The sequence below is a fragment of the Rhinichthys klamathensis genome, unplaced genomic scaffold, assembly GCF_029890125.1.
Source record: "Rhinichthys klamathensis goyatoka isolate OS25496 unplaced genomic scaffold, OSU_Roscu_1.1 h1tg000168l_1, whole genome shotgun sequence".
NCBI classification, from domain to species: domain Eukaryota; kingdom Metazoa; phylum Chordata; class Actinopteri; order Cypriniformes; family Leuciscidae; genus Rhinichthys; species Rhinichthys klamathensis.
In genome coordinates, this window is record NW_026606699.1 from 602,732 (window position 1) to 619,358 (window position 16,627).

The following is a 16,627-nucleotide window of genomic DNA, read 5'->3' on the forward strand; positions in this document are numbered from 1 at the left end:
AATGGCACCCTAACTGAGATTTATGGGGAGGGGTATCAAATTTTGATCCTGTTTACCATATTTATATTGTAAAAGTAAAAAAAAGAAAAGATTAAGCTCTTTACTTGAAACCTTTAAATGCATTACACAAAAAAATCATTATGGACTTATAATGTATTATAACTGTGGTTACAATTACATTTAGAAAACTTTTATATTGCACTATATATGCATGTTTCAAGTAAAGTATATAATATTACATATCGCATATTATATAATCTGTAGCTTCAATGTTATATATCTTTCACAGTTGCTTCACCAACACTAGTTCTGCAGTGTTTGTCTGTGTTTTGTGTGAGAGGTTTCGGTGTCTATTTCAAGCGTCCTCTGCTTGTTGAGGAAGTGCATCACAAAAGGAGCCGGTCTCAGATTCACACAGGAAATGAAGTCATCAAAAAGACAATAGTGGAGGAGGTGACAGGAGTTTGAAATTTAAAACTTCAAAAGTATGACTTGACATTGTTTATATGTAAGTGCATGAGATGTGCTGAAATTGCACAAACATTTTTACACATTATGTTCTCGAAATTCACTAAACATAATCTGTCACTATGCAATTACTGTATAAAAGATGTTTATGAAGTTCAGCGTAGTTTCTGGTAAAGGACAGGCTTGATCTACAGGAGTTTTAAAGGGGACAGAGGAAGAAAAGAAACTGTTATTAGTATATATTTACTTAGTTTATTAATTTATTTAATTAGTTTAATTACTGTGCAAATTGGGGACACACGCTAGGACGAAGAGACTTAGTTTATTAATACATTTTTTTGTTAGTTTATTTATATTTATTAATTAATGCGTATATTTATTCTAATGTATTATTTATGTAAAAAGCGCTATATAATGATCTTTCTTTTATGCATTCATAAAAAAATATGTTTTTTTGGCACAAAAAGGAAGAACTTTTGAATATCAACCCTTTTTTTAAATCTTGAAAAAAAGTTTTTCAAGATTTACGCATTTCAATTAATAGTAAAATTCCATCAAATTTAATTGAATAATCCTTACATATTATTCATATTATAAATTAAGAATTATAAATGAGTTAAAAAAATTTGACCTTAATAAAACATTTTGTATAAGTATTAAACTTAAATTAAAAAGAAAAAATCATTTTTTTTTATATAAATACGAATCGTATAAACGATACGGTCCATTCCCTTGTTCCATTAAGATTTATACAAAATGTTTTATTAAGCTCTATTTTTTTTTTTACTCATTTAAAATTCCTAATTCCTAAAATGAATAATATGTAAGGATTATTCAATTCAATTTGATGGAATTTGTACTATTAATTGAAATGCGTAAATTTTGAATTTTTTTTTTCTTTTGAGTGTGGGTTGATGTTCAAAGGTTTTTCCTCGGTGCCATAAACTGTTGTATTAACATATAAATATGATGTATTTATTCTAGCTCAGTGTATAGTTAGTTACTCTAAACATCAATATTTGGATAATTTAAGCCTTGAAAGAAGGAAGTTAATATGTGTTTCTTGGAGTTGTTGTTATGTTTGTGTGTGGCATGTGTTCAGCCTCTCGGGACGAGGAGAAAGAGCAGTGTTGTGTTGTATTGTTTGGAAGAAACAGCCCGAGGGCTTGGATTCTGGAGAGAGTTCACAAACATCTGCTTCAGCTGGCAATGTCAGCCACAGCATTCCTCAAACCGGAGCCCGAGGCCTGAAAAACTGAGCTGTGTGTTACCGTCATCAGACGTGTGTGTTTGTGTGTCTGCCTCACACACCTGGTCTCGATCGTGACTCAACATTGACTCACTGTATAGTTTGTGTCACACCTCTTCCAACCTCAGACAGTCTATTCAATAAATGCTCTGTATCGTGCAACTCTGAGGTTTCATTTGGAGTCAAATGAACCGATTGTTTGCATCCCTGCCATTTAAATGTATTTTTGATTCATCATTGTGTTTTTGAAATACCGTTCATAAGTTTGGTTTCAGTACGATTTAATCCTGAAGATGTTTTCCACAAAAAATGTAAGCAGCTCAACTGTTTTCAACATTGATAATAATAAGAATCAGCATATCAGAATGATTTCTGAAGGATCATGTGACACTGAAGACTGGAGAAATGATGCTGAAAATTCAGCTTTGATCACAGGAATAAATTACATTTTACAATATAGTCAAATAGAAAGCAGCTATTTTAAACTGTAATAATATTTCACTGTTTTTACTGTATTTTTGATTAAATAAATGGCCATGGTGTGCAGAAAAGACCATTAACAGTAGTGTATCTCGCTTTAGTTTTGAGTGCTGACACTCTAAATCATTTACATTTATGCATCCATTTCGCCAAAGCAATTTACATTGCATTCAAAATATACAGTTTGTGCATTCTCTGCAACTATTTGAGCTGGTTTTGAATCAATGCGTTTTAAATGATTCACAAAAAATGAATTGAACTGACCAACTCTAAATCTGTTTTTGCTGCTGAAGTTTAAAAATAAAATGTGCCTATACCGATATTCACAATGTTGCTTAATTTTAAATCACAATCATCATATTCGATCGATATATAGTGCGTGTTCAGGATCTCACACGATAATGAGATGACGTTCTCTGATCTGTTTAGGTCTCTCTGATGATGGTCTGCGCTCCGGTCCCAGAAGGAACAGTAACAGCGGAGACGAGTTAGTTCCTCCCAAACCCTCCATCAGACCAGCGGTCTCTCCTGTCCCGTCCACGACGCCCCCTGCTGTCTGTTCCCCTCCGCTGCCCTCACTCATGACCCAGCTCAACCAGGAGCTCTTGACCTCTGCTGCGATCACACTACCTGGTACGTGACCGGGGTCTCGCCTATCAGCTGAAACACAAACAGAAGCTTAAAAGTAATATATATATATATATCTACACACACACAAATTAATGCATTTTTAATGTATCGCAAAATGAACAGTAGGAATGCATGATTAAGCAAAATCAGTGTTATTTTAGTATCATTGATATACTATTATAGTTTCTGTTAGTGTTTTGAATTTGATTTTATTAAAAAATTGTAAGTTTTAGTTTATTTAGTTTTAGTTCTTTGACTTAAACTAAATAAAAATGAGAAACGTTGACTTGGCAACTAGCTGAAATAAAATATTTGATTTTATTTCAGTTAATGTTTATTTTATGTTTTTTAGTTTTAGTTAACAATAATAATCCTTATTAAAATAAAACAGAAATCACAATATGCCTTCAAAATCTATGGCTAATAAAAGCTTGATGGAAATTTCAAATTGAGAAATCAAGCTCATTTGAAAATAAATAAATTGTAGTATATTAGTATTGTAATTTTACTGTCAAATTATTATTGTCATTATTATATTATTTTTCTTAAATACTAGGTTTTACAATAGTAATATTTCTTATTTTTTAATAATTATGATCATAATTTAAAAAATAAAAATAATTATTTGTAATAAAGTTAAAGCCATAACATACTATGGTATTTTTGTGCTTTAGTACAGTCAAAAAAATGACATCCAGCACCTTTAAGTCCCAGGCCTGGTCTTATCTCTGCCATCACTCCTCCGTGAGACTCGAGACCGGTGTGTGTGTCGCACAGGTGTCACTAAAGTCCCCGTGAACCAGAAGTTGCAACCAACTTTACTTCAGAGTATGAAGTGGTTAAAGGATATTCAACCCAAGCCGTCAAACTGACGTCATCAGAGAAGGATTCGCCATTCTAGAGCGGAAGCAAATGTTCAGATTAAAGATTACCACGACAAACTAATTTTTTTTCTGTGTATTAACTTGCACTGATTAACTGTTCACCACAAGACTAGTAATGTGCGCTTACAAAGCAAATAGGGTCAATTTTTTTTTTCATGATGACTTTAACATTCGCTCTGCTCCCACAGCTCTCGGCCCCGCCCTGCTTATTACCGCATTATTATTTTACAGTCGTTTTGATATAATCACAACATTTTTGGCCAGCCCTACAAACAAGCACAGCAAACCTGGAACTTTTTTCAGTGCATTTTAAATTGCAATTGCAAATTTTATCAGACAAAAGAATAGCGCAGAGGATTTCTCCCCCAAAGGGTTCAGCCCTAGTGGAGAGTGCAGTGTGATTTCTCGGGTTACTCATCTGACCTCTGCTCCAGGTAACCAAGACCGCAGCGGGAGAGCAGTGCTGCAGGTGTGCACCAGGAACCAGGTGTGGACAGATGCGTGTCGCACCACAAACCAGATCACCGGGCTGCTCTGCTACTACTGCAACAGACTGCGGTGAGAAACGCCTCATACACACTGCCTGTGTTTCCATCTCTGTGGCGGCACGAGTGGGGACGCCGTTTACTGAATCGACATGGAAATGATTCGCTCGAGGCAGTTGTGTCGCAGGCTTTTATTTGCCAGACAAATTTGTTGCGCTAAGTGTCTAGCGTTTTTTTTTCTTTCAGGAGGGAGAAACGAGATCTGGGTTTGACGGTTCTCGTAGACGCTCGCAGACAACAGGCCACTTCCACACTGATCTCGGCCCTGTCTCAGTTTCAGGTGAGGCGAAGCGCTCTTCCAGTGCAGATCAGCTGTGAATGACACGTCTCAAGCGTTTCCTCCCTGTTTTTGAACGCCTGACATATAAAATAATGCTAACACTTTACAATGTTTTCATTATTAGTTAACTACATTAGTTACTATGAACCAATGATGAACTGCACTTCTACAGCATTTATTAATCTTTGTTAATGTTCATTTCAAAATTTACTACATTATTAACATCAAAAGTTGTATTTGTTAACATTAATGAACTAACAATGAACAGCAGAATTTTTACTAACTAACGTTAACAAAGATTAATAAATCCTTTTACAAATGTGTTACTCATGGTTAGTTAAAACATCAACTAATGTTAACAAATGAAACCTTATTAAAGTGTTACCGAAATAGTTAGAAAAATATATTTTTTGAAATGGAACATTTATTTAGACAAAACATTTTTTTATCTAAAAGTAATGTGCATACAGTATGTGTTTTATGTTTTGTATCATATTTGATTATTAGTCTTATTGCTCATATGGAATAAATAGTGAGAATATGCAGTAAAAAGCACCTCAATTGTATTGCAAAAAAATATGCAATTTTGTGCAGATGCTGATTTTAAAATAATAATCTCTATATCTCCCATTAATGTCTCGGTAAGATGATATTTCAATTCTTAGTTTTATGATCAAAGCTCTGTAGTTTCAAAACACATGATGATTGAGAGATGATCAAATAAACCTTCCTCATAAGCCTGATGGATCATATCTGATACTCACATTTTAACAAGATTTTTCTAAAACCTGATGGATAGTAACGTAAACCTAAGTTGCAAGAACTTAACATTTGTCACATATTTGATGTAAGCCAGAAACACAGCAAGTACGCAGGCAAACGGCGACAAGATATTAAACCCATTTCGACACATTGAGATGTATGAATTGCGTAGCTCAAAGCATCTGTGTTCACGTTTACTTTTTAAATGTGTAACATTTCAGGGCTTTTTGTCGTACTCTGTATATCCGCCTCTGGGACTGAGACGAGGCCTGTATCAGCTTGTCTTCTTTAAACCCTATCACACTTTAAACCCATCCAGAGAAAATGATCAGTCCCAACATGCAAACAAATACAGGCAAAATATGAGAGAGGAGCACCGAATGACTTAAATATATTCCTATTAGTACTATTATGTGCAATAAATTATCTTAACAGTTTAGTCTTTGTAATTAATTATCCATATGTTTTTTTATTATATATTTCTGTTGTTGTTTTATTTTTATTTTATTTTTTAATGTCTGTACAATATATGATATAAGCCAGGGTTTGTGAGGAAACTACAAGGGGTTCAAATAATTAATTAAATCATAAAAATGTAAAATAATAATAGTATTAATAATAATAGAAAATCTAAATAAAACACTTACCAAAAAAGATTAAATGTTTTATTTGCTTATGCACATTAATTAACATTAGAGAACTGTGGACATGTTGTTAAATTAATGAAATATTAACTAGGGGTTATTATTAGTATGGGGATCAGCTGATAAAAAAGTTTGGAAATCCCTGATTTAAGGCCTGTTCACACCAAGGGCGATAACTAGAGCGGTAATGATAAAAGGATATAGTTTAGCTATTTTTAGCCTTTGTAATTATACATGTTTTTTTAACTATTATTTCTTTGTTTTTATTTTAATTTTGGATTTCTTCATGCTCTTTGATTTCTTCCCTCCACCAGACTTCTATACCCAATGCACTTTACTCAGTTTTGTTTCTCGTGGACAAAGATGCAGCAGTGAAAGTCGAGAGAGACGTCACAGTTCCAGTGAGTAAATGACTGTCTGTTGTTCTGTCGGTGTGATCTCAGTCTGTGTAGAAGTGTGTGTATGCTAACTGCTCTGCTCTGTTCTTGTGCAGTTTGAAGTGCTGACGTCTCTGAAAGCTCTACAGAAGCACATTGACTCGTCTCAGCTCACCAGAGACTTTGATGGCACCTTCCCATACGACCACAGCCACTACATTCACTTCAGACAGGTGCACAATACAACACACTGTTGCTCAGCCCAAACCCTTTATCCTGATATATGTATGTGTGTGTGTATATATATATATATATATATATATATATATTGTAAATTAATTATTTCTTCAATATTTATATATATTATAATATTTAAGTAAAAAAAATTGAAAGACACATTCGCATGTTTATGTTTTTTTAATATCATTTAATGGTAGGGCTGTCAAATGATTAATCACGATTAATCACATCCAAAATAAAAGTTTTTTTTACATAATATATGTGGGTGCACTGTGTATAATTATTTTGTATATATATAAATACACACACATGCATGTATATTTAAGAAAAAAATATAATTTATTTATAAAATATTTATATTTATATATAATATAAATTATATATAAATCTATTCTATATACAGTATATACATGAAAATATTTCTTAAATATATACAAGCATGTGTGTATTTATATATATATATATAATAATTATACACAATGCACCCACATATATTATGTAAAAAAAACTTTTATTTTGGATGTGATTAATCACGATTAATCATTTGACAGCCCTAGTTAATGGTCATGTGACTTGGAAGTAAACAAGTTTTTCCTTACTGTTTTATTTTTTATTTAAAAAATCATTTATATTTAAAATTTTTATGATTTAATTCATCATAAGCTTTTCATCAACATTTTGGTACACCCTGAGGTACAGAAACATTGAGCTATCTCGAAGAAGAAAATACACTTAAAATACAAAAATTATTGATTGATTAATTGATTGATTGATTGATTGAAAACTTTATTAATCCCGATAGGGAAACTGGTTTGCCACCAACCATACAACCATCAAACACAATACACAACAAACAGACAAATAAATAAATAATTCTGCATTTGGTGACTAATAAACCCTAATTAGGAGACACAATAAAAAATAAAAAAAAATATGTTGAATTATGTTGAAGTTTGTTTGTTTGTTTCCCTACTGGCAGAAAATTGAACCGTTTGCTACGAGCTGCAGCGCCGCGATCTCTTCCCTTCAGAGCTCCATTGAGACGCTGAACAACATCGACAATCTGGAGACGTCTGAGGTAATTCTGTGAAAATGTTTGATTGTTTGATTTTATGGTCATTCTCTGGGAAATACTGTATCGTTAAAGGGATAGTTCACCCAAAAATTAAAATTCTGTCATTATTTACTCGCCCTCATGTCGTTCCAAACCTGTATGAATTTCTTTCTTCTGCTGAACACAAAAGAAGATATTTTGAAGTTTATGGACCCCATTGACTTCCATAGTATTTTTCCCAAAGTCAATGGGATCCATCAACTGACTGGTTACCAACATTCTTCAAATGATCTTCTTTTGTGTTCACCAGAAGAAAGAAATTTCTGCAGTAACTAAAAGGGAAAGAGGTCAGTTGAACATTAAAAGTTGAACATTGTCCTGTAGGAGGTGTCAGAGATCATCAGCCAGCAGAAGGATCTCATGAAGAGTATTCTGGATGACACAAAACTAAACCGGCTGCGGCTGGAGGGCGGCACGTTCCTGGCGCGGATCAGGAAAGAGGAGATGTGTGAAAACGAGAACTACAGGTACTGCCTTTATTAGAGGACTGATAGATGATTATATACTGAGAATAAAAGCTTCTAATTGGTATATTGGCAGTCAAGATAAAAGGTCCATTCATTATTTTCCCACTTAAGGCAAGACATCACCAGTGAATTTGAAACTAATATATCACTAAACTTCCCCAGTTACTCGATAACAGTGTATTAAGACATTCAATTTTTAATTATACGTTTTTTTTACAATGTTATGTTTAAATATACATTAATTTGCATACATTTCCAGAAAAGAGATCTGAACATTTGTTCGACATATTAGAGTTTAAATTAGGGCTGTCAAACGATTAATCGCAATTAATCGCATCCAAAATAAAAGTTTGCGTTTACATAATATATGTGTGTGTACTGTGTATAATTATTTTTAATACATAAAACCCACACATGCATGTGTATTTAAGAAATATTTCCATGTATATACTGTATATAGACTGAATGTAGCCTATATATTATGTATATTTTATATAAATATAAACATTTTATATATAAATAACGTATTTTTCTTAAATATATACGTGTGTGCATTTATATACAAAATAATTATACACAGTACACACACATATATTATGTAAACACAAACTTTTATTTTGGATGTGATTAATCGTGATTAATCGTTTGACAGCCCTAGTTAAAATGCATCTTCACCATGTTTTTAGAAATAAAATGTTGTATTAATCAGGCGAATGATGTATTTCTGTAAAAAATTTCAGAATATAGATAAGAATAAAACTGTAAAGTTTGGTGTATGTAAAGCTGCTGGAGTGGAGCAAAATAGCCCAAAACCTCATAACCGAACAGTGCATGACATTTTTTGTTTGGTTTTGCCTGTAAAAAAAATGTCCACATAAAGAATAGTACTTTAAAAAAATAACTGATAGGCCTAGAAAAAGTTTTTTTACTATGTGAATCCATTCATTTCAATGGGACAGTACAACACAAGGATGTAGAAGAAATAAAATGATGCTTCATCATGCAACCATTAAAGTTTTAACTTTTGTTGCATGAATAGGAGCCATCAAAACAAAATGTACATTTATTTATGTATTTTTACTAAATTAAAGTTGAAAAAAGCACTAATGTGAAGTAGTGTTTCTCATCTATCTGACTCAAGAACTACTGCCATCGGATCACCGCTATATTTCCAATACGTTTTATTTGTTATACTTTATGCTTTTCAGCAGAAGACATCAGAAATCCCTTTATGAAACTCTCGGCAGTCGGTTCTCAGCATCTCGAATAACTGTCCGAAAGACTGTTCTCAGATCAGTGTACTGTTGGACTAGCTAGAGTGCTGATTGAGTTGGCAAAGACCGGCATCATAGGATCATATACTCCTGGATATTGGCTCATTTTGAGTCGGAGTGACTATGAGTCACATCCAAAATTGAGTTTTGATTGAGTAACTTGTAGATCTTTGCTGACTCAAGCAACAAACTTTTTCAACCAGCTCACTAATAAGTCTCAATTTGTTTGCTCTGTTTCACTAAGTGTAACCTCATGTTGTGTGGTGTGCAGAGACGCTGTGGATATGGTCAGTGCGCTGTATAACCAGGTGGATGAAGAGGTCCACAAACTCGTCATTCTGTCTAATAAATCACTGCAGCAGCTGGAGACGCTCCTGGAGCTGCGCACGTTACAGGAGCGACACGAGGAGGTGAACAATACAGGGGTTTATTATGGGAACACTTTAGTTTGGGGTCCAATTCTCACTATTAACTAGCTGCGTATTACCTTGCATATTACTAGCATATTGGCTGTTTATTAGTACTTATAAAGAATGTATTAATGCCTAATTCTGGATGACCATAGTCTACATTCCTTAATCCTACTCCATACCTAAACTTAACAACATAACTAACTATTAATAAGCAGTAAATTAGGAGTTTATTGCGGCAAAAGTCGTAGTTTATAGTGAATATGTCTTCCCCAAATTAAAGTGTGACCTGATTTGTTAAATCCACAAATACAGTGATGGACATTGATGAGCATTATATTCTGCATGTATTTTTCTCATACATTTTCTCTTTAGGCATATCTGAAGAGTTGAATGTGATAAAAAAAATAAAATAAGGCATTGTGGATTATGCAAACAAATCACTCAGGGTTTTGTGTTTTTATATCTCTGTTTTTAACACTAACAACATCCAACATTAACTAATAATAGGGTAGCTCATTAATATATGTTAGCATTGAAAATTAGGTTGTCTATGGTGTAAATGAATGATTTTTACTTCCGTGACCTGACTGTTATTGTTTTATTCAAATAATAATCGATGATTGGGGATTGATAATGTTTTTCTGTGTCTCTCCTCAGGTGAAGAGGTGGTTTTATGAGGAGAGTGAGAAACATTTGGCTCCTCTGGACTCTTATAGTCTCTCTCTGAGCTCCATTCAGGACATGAGACAGAGTCTGGCACAGTTCATGGAGGAGTCCACAGTAAGTGTCCATGTAGTTTCATATGCCGAAAGAAAAAGGGAGCTGGCATGTTAGTGTCCCAGGACGCTCAAGAAAAGGCTTCAGTCAGATTTCATTCTCAACAACAACTAGTTTGACCTTCTCCTGTGCCACTGGAACGCTTTTACTGAAGTGACACAAGACACAGTTCTGACATTTAAAGTTTACAGGGAAACCGACGCCATGCTCTACTGTTTTAGCTACAGGAATTCCATTAATTATGAAATAATAAAACATTTGCTGCGTCAAATATCGCATACTGTCTAAGTAGGTACTACATTTGAATTTGAACATACTTTAGGACCGTTAGTATTAGGGGTGGAACGGTACACAGAAGTCACGGTTCGGTTCATACCTCGGTTCAGACATCACGGTTCGGTACGATTTCGGTACAATGGAGTGAATAGCAAAACAAAAATGCAGAAGGCTTTTTTATAAATGTCTTAAGCCTTGTATTTTTTTTATATAAGTTTTATTAATAAAGGCATAGAACCAGTTTATTTGTAGTGCACTGACAGTCGTTTTATATAATTAGTTTATTAATTAAATTATTAAAAAGACGAAAAGACCATGAGATATGTTTGGTAAATGTACCTGAATGAATTTAAAATTAATTTGCTATTTCAGATCAATATATTTGTTTTCCTTCATTTTAATTAACCCTAACTTTATTCTCATCTGAATTATAAATAATTGATTTCCGTATAAAATACTACCATTAAAAACTTTTGTTAACAGTTGTAGGTTACAGTTTGACATGTTTAGAGTGTGACAAAATCACAATGTTGAGTTTTATTGCGAGTGTACACAAATATAAGTAAACAATTTGCAGTTTTAATGATGTCCTCTATGAAAAAAATGACGGAGTATGTTTTTATGTTTCCACTGTTCGATCGCCCGTGCCTCTCACACACACACACCCACACACACACACTGTTCGATCGCGCGATTCGCGCCCGCGCCTCTCTCTCTCTCTCTCTCTCTCTCTCTCTCTCTCTCTCTCTCTCTCTCTCTCTCTCGCACGCGCACGCACACACTCTGTTCGTTCGCGCCCGCGCCTCTCTCTCTCTCTCTCTCTCGCACACACACTGTTCGATCGCGCGATTCGCACCCGCGCCTCTGTCTCTCTCTCTCTCGCACACACACACACACACTCCAGCATTGGAATCTTGATCGCAGCCTGTTCATTGCTGCGTTCACAGTCACACCAAAAGCGAATAGAGCGAAATTTATCGCTATTTAAGAGTTTTTTTTTATTTGTACCGTGTATTCTCCGTGCAAATTCGTGCACCGAACCGTGACGCCCGTACCGTTTCGGTTCAATACGAATACATGTACCGTTCCACCCCTAGTTAGTATGTTCTATATAGCGTGAATAGGGGTAGTATGAATTAAATTCAGACGTACTACATAGCACTACACATTGTTACTGTCATGTGACCAGGGCTTGACATTAACACCCGCCAACCCGCCATATGCGGGTGGATTTCAGCAGTGGCGTGTAACGCAGTCACTCCTACTAGCCACTTTGGCGGGCTGAATTTTATATAGGCCTAATATACATTTTTCAATTGTAGTCTTTTAAAAAGGCATCTGAAATAATAAGTGCAATCTAGTGTTATAGATTTTTCGATACATTTCGATACTGAACTATCTGAAACTCTTCCGCAGGATGCACCAGCTCCCTCTTTAATCTGTCCCACAGCGAGTTGAACCCGCGTCCCTTTACTCACTCGTTTAATTAGCTCCGGATGAATATTGTTGGTTACAGGATGAGGGATTGCGCATATTGAGCACAATTGTACTCGTTCCCGCAGATTTTGTGCTCCCACCCAAAGTGCTTGCACATAAAGACAAGTATATTGGCTATATAAAACAGTATAATGGGTCCGTGTGTCATGTCTTAAAGCAACAGCAGCCTAATATACTGGCTGCCAAATAATGAGATAATATTAAAAATATCTATATGGCAGTTTTTCCCTATGATAACGTGTCAAAATTGTGGCCACTGAAAATGCGGAATGGCTAGTAACTTTGAAAAACCACTAGCCACAGTGGCTGGTGAGCAAAAAAGTTAATGTCAAGCCCTGCATGTGACCTAACAGTGTCAGTTGTGTCAATTGACTTCCATTCATAAATCTTCTCCCGTGGCTTCATCGTATGGACACTTCAGAATCTCAGTGGTAGTAGTAGGTCATCCGATCAGAGTATTTTTCGCGTACATTCTCAATTCTGGCAAATTTTCTACAAAGTTTTGCTCCAACCCTAATTAAACACACATGAACAAGCTAATCAAGTTCTTCAGAATGAATAGAATATTATTGGGAGGTGAGATTGATCATGGTTGGAGCTAAACTCTGCAGGATAGTGGACCTCGAGGGTTTGAGAGGCTTTTTTTAATAATTATTTTTTATTTATAATTATTGTTATAATTATTATATGTAAGTGTTGTGTAACTGTAACTGTCTTGTTTTAAAAAAAAATATTGAATAAAAAAGAGTTATAAAAAATAGACTCCATAGGTCAGTGTGTAGGGAAGTCACTTTGGATTAAAAGGTCAACTAAATGACCAACTAATGTGGTCTTGCTTTTGCTCCTGTAGGAACAGCAGAAGAAAGCTGCAGTGTTATTGAGGGAGTCTAAAGCCGGTCCAGCCCTTCAAGAGGTCAAACAGCACATGAGCACCGTCCTTCAGCGGAGCGAGGCACGCAGGAACGAGCTGGAGGTCCTGCACAACCTCTACGAGTTCTACGAATCGGTACAAAACATTTTGTTTAATTGCATTATGTCTATTTTGCTGCATCATGTCAGCTACTGTCATGATAATTAGTGGTTAACTGATATACGTTTAAAATTTAATTTAAAGATAGTAAATAACACATGCATAACAATTGCTGCAGTTAAATTTATATTTATTTTACATAATGTTTACTAAAGTAATTGCGAATATAGTTCATTTTAAAATGAATTAATTTGAAAAAAGTAATAATTTTAACTTGATAAAACAAATCTGTAAAATAAACAAATTTATACCATGGTTATTATAATTAACTAAAACAAAAACCATAAAAAACATTACTTGAAAAAAATAAGCATTCACTGAAATAAGGTCAAATATAATCTAATATATCTATGCTCAGGCTCTGTCAAAATAAAAATCCCACTTGCAACACTTATCAGCCAAACAGAAAAAATGACTGATGCAATAATAGAAAAATGCCAGATATCCACCACTAATGATAATGTGAATGATAATTAAAACGTCTCTCACGCAGGCGAACCAGTGGATGGTCCATTGCCAGGAGTATTTCTGCCAGCTGAGGGTGGACGATAATGCGGTCAGTTACACGCCTGCTGTGCTGCATGTTTTGCAGGATTACCACAGCGAAGCCACAAAGTTCTCCCTGGACAACTTCAGCGCGCTCAACCAGATGGTGCTGAACCTCAACAGCCCACGGGAGCTTCAGCAGTGGAGCAACATCTGGCAGAAGTGCCAGCAAACCAAACAGCAGCTGGAGGAAGCACTGGCCAATGCTGCCAAAGAATCTGCACTTACAACGATGACACCAAAACTTCAGGAAACCCAAAACGGAGTAGGTTCCTCTGAGCTTCCCACTCTGAACTCTTCTTCCACACTGTGTTTCGGGTACGAAGATGAGAAACCGCATTCAGCAGGTCCGTTCTCTGGAAGCCAGTTCCCATTTCCCCCGGAGAGCGGCAAGCTCTCTCCATCCCCGTTTGACGACACCGACAGCGACTGTACGGTCGACTCGTCCGCCTCGTGTCACTCCGAGCCGCTTCATTCACCGGCCTCACGGCAGCGTAAGCAGCCGCTCAAAAAGATCATGAAGAAAACCATGAGCTACGAGCTGACGGCGCGTGACAAAGCTCACCCGGATGCCGGGCATCATGGGTACACGGGCATCTACATCAAAGGACTGGAGGTCACCAACAACGTGTGTGTGGAGAAGAAGCTCCAGCGGCCAGACGTGAAGAGTCCGTCTCTGGGCCGCAGTCGCAGCATGTCGTCCCCGTCCAGAGCCTGCAGACACAGCGCCGGGGACGTGAAGACACACAGCAGGTGAGGGAAGTGTGTGCAGGGATGCCAACTGGACATCTTTTGGGGGAAAAACAAGACAATAGTAGTAATAATAGTAAATAATGGAAGTAATTAAACATAAATATGAATAATTATCTGTGTTTTTACTGTTGTTCTGTAAAAAATAATAATAATTATGATTATTATTAACTTTATTATTATATACTCAATTTTTATTTTACAGTATTATTACTATAGTAATATATTTCTTTATTCGTTTTATTTTTTGTAATTTAATAATATAAAAATATTAATTATTATTATTTAATACACATTTTTACAGATTTATTTTAACTGTTATAATCTATTTCTTTATTGATTTGTTTCACTTTTTTAGCATTTTATAAATTAAATAAATAAATATGAAAAATAACATAAAATAAAAACATAATAATAAACAGCAGGTGAGTGAAGCATTGTGCAGGGCTGCAAAAAATAAAGACCATAAATATCAGTAATAATAGTAAATATATTTTTTTTTGTAATTTTACTGTTGTTCTGTATATAATAATAATAATAGTGATAATAATTAACAGTTTTGTTACATACTCAATATTTTTTTTTACAGTATAGCATTATTACTATAGCTATACATTACTATACATTTAATTTTTATAATTTAATAAAGTAATAATAATACTTTATTATAATTATCCATCATATTGAATGGGTTCCATAAAAGCAATCCCGCTGACATTTATGGATTTTTAAAAGCTCTATAAGGCCTGGGGGGAGTTTCTCCCTCTACTGTATCCTCATGTTAAAATCGACTGTAAATCCACATTTTAAAGCTGATAAACGTTAGCCAATTCATAACAACTACACAAGACTCTCTGTGTGCTCCTCAATCACGCTCTATCACTCTGCCTTTCAGCAAAATACAGCACATCATGGATGAGATGATCGCCACAGAGAGAGAGTACGTGAGATCTCTCAGCTACATCATCCAGCACTACTTCCCTGAGATGGAGCGACTGGACCTTCCTCAGGACCTGAGAGGGAAGCGCAGCATTATTTTTGGGAATCTGGAGAAGCTGTGTGACTTCCACAGCCAGTTCTTCCTGAAGGATCTGGAGATCTGCGCCCACTCGCCCCTGTCCATCAGCAGCTGCTTCCTGCAACACGTGAGTACAAATAACCTTCTAGAGATTTCAACATGATGCGCTACTGTTCGAAAGTATTTAAGGGCCCTTTCACACCTACCTTGGTCCAGACTTTTCAGTTTGGTCCGAATCAAAATGACAGGTGTGAAACCTCCCCAAACAGATGAAATTTGGTCCGACGAAAAGAGGTAGTCTCGGTCTGGATCAAACTGAACAAAGGTTTGGTTCGTTTGAAAGTGTGAAAGCTTTTTTGTATGGTTCGGACTTTCAGACCTTTTACAGGAAGTTCCGGTGGTTCTCGCATAGTCGAAAAAACAGAAGGTAGCAGGAAAAATGAGCCGTGTAGCACATGGGGAGAGGAGGAGACGAGGTTTTTAATTGAAGTATGGTCTGGTGACATAAAAAGTCAACTGGAAAAAACGCACAAAAATGCAGACACTTTCCAAATATTTTTCGGAGAGGATGAGAGAGAGGGATAAAGAAACTGCGGGAGCAATATTCAAAGGCACGCGATGCCATGAGAAAAAGTGGTGCATCGACAAATGCGAAGGACACATGTCCTTTTTATGATATGCGTCTGTTCATTGATGTTGTCAAAGTTACCCGCCGAATTGACAACACGCTGACGTCAGACGCACGTCCATTTACAAACCTATCAATGTCAAGATGCAGCCCACATAGATGATGACGACAGGACGCAAGTGTGTCACGTAAAGTTCTTTAGTGCGCTCGCATAATTGGAGATGGTCCTCACTGTAGAACACGAAATCCAGGGGGAGGAGTTGAATCCAGATCCAACT

At 35.6% G+C, this 16,627-nt stretch overlaps 1 protein-coding gene across 3 annotated transcripts in view; it reads left to right on the plus strand.

Moving 5' to 3' along the window:
* The window catches only part of zgc:158766 (uncharacterized protein LOC100009641 homolog), a 54,079-nt gene that overhangs the window by 18,872 nt on the left and 18,580 nt on the right, over positions 1–16,627 (plus strand). For all 3 annotated transcript variants that reach the window (XM_056259441.1, XM_056259442.1, XM_056259443.1), the window contains exons 4-15: positions 2,627–2,830; positions 4,146–4,269; positions 4,443–4,536; positions 6,257–6,343; positions 6,436–6,552; positions 7,539–7,637; positions 7,998–8,140; positions 9,686–9,824; positions 10,485–10,607; positions 13,228–13,383; positions 13,901–14,706; positions 15,599–15,848. In XM_056259441.1, coding sequence (XP_056115416.1) covers positions 2,627–2,830; positions 4,146–4,269; positions 4,443–4,536; positions 6,257–6,343; positions 6,436–6,552; positions 7,539–7,637; positions 7,998–8,140; positions 9,686–9,824; positions 10,485–10,607; positions 13,228–13,383; positions 13,901–14,706; positions 15,599–15,848 — 2,342 coding nt within the window. The remainder of the gene's footprint in view (positions 1–2,626; positions 2,831–4,145; positions 4,270–4,442; positions 4,537–6,256; positions 6,344–6,435; positions 6,553–7,538; positions 7,638–7,997; positions 8,141–9,685; positions 9,825–10,484; positions 10,608–13,227; positions 13,384–13,900; positions 14,707–15,598; positions 15,849–16,627) is intronic.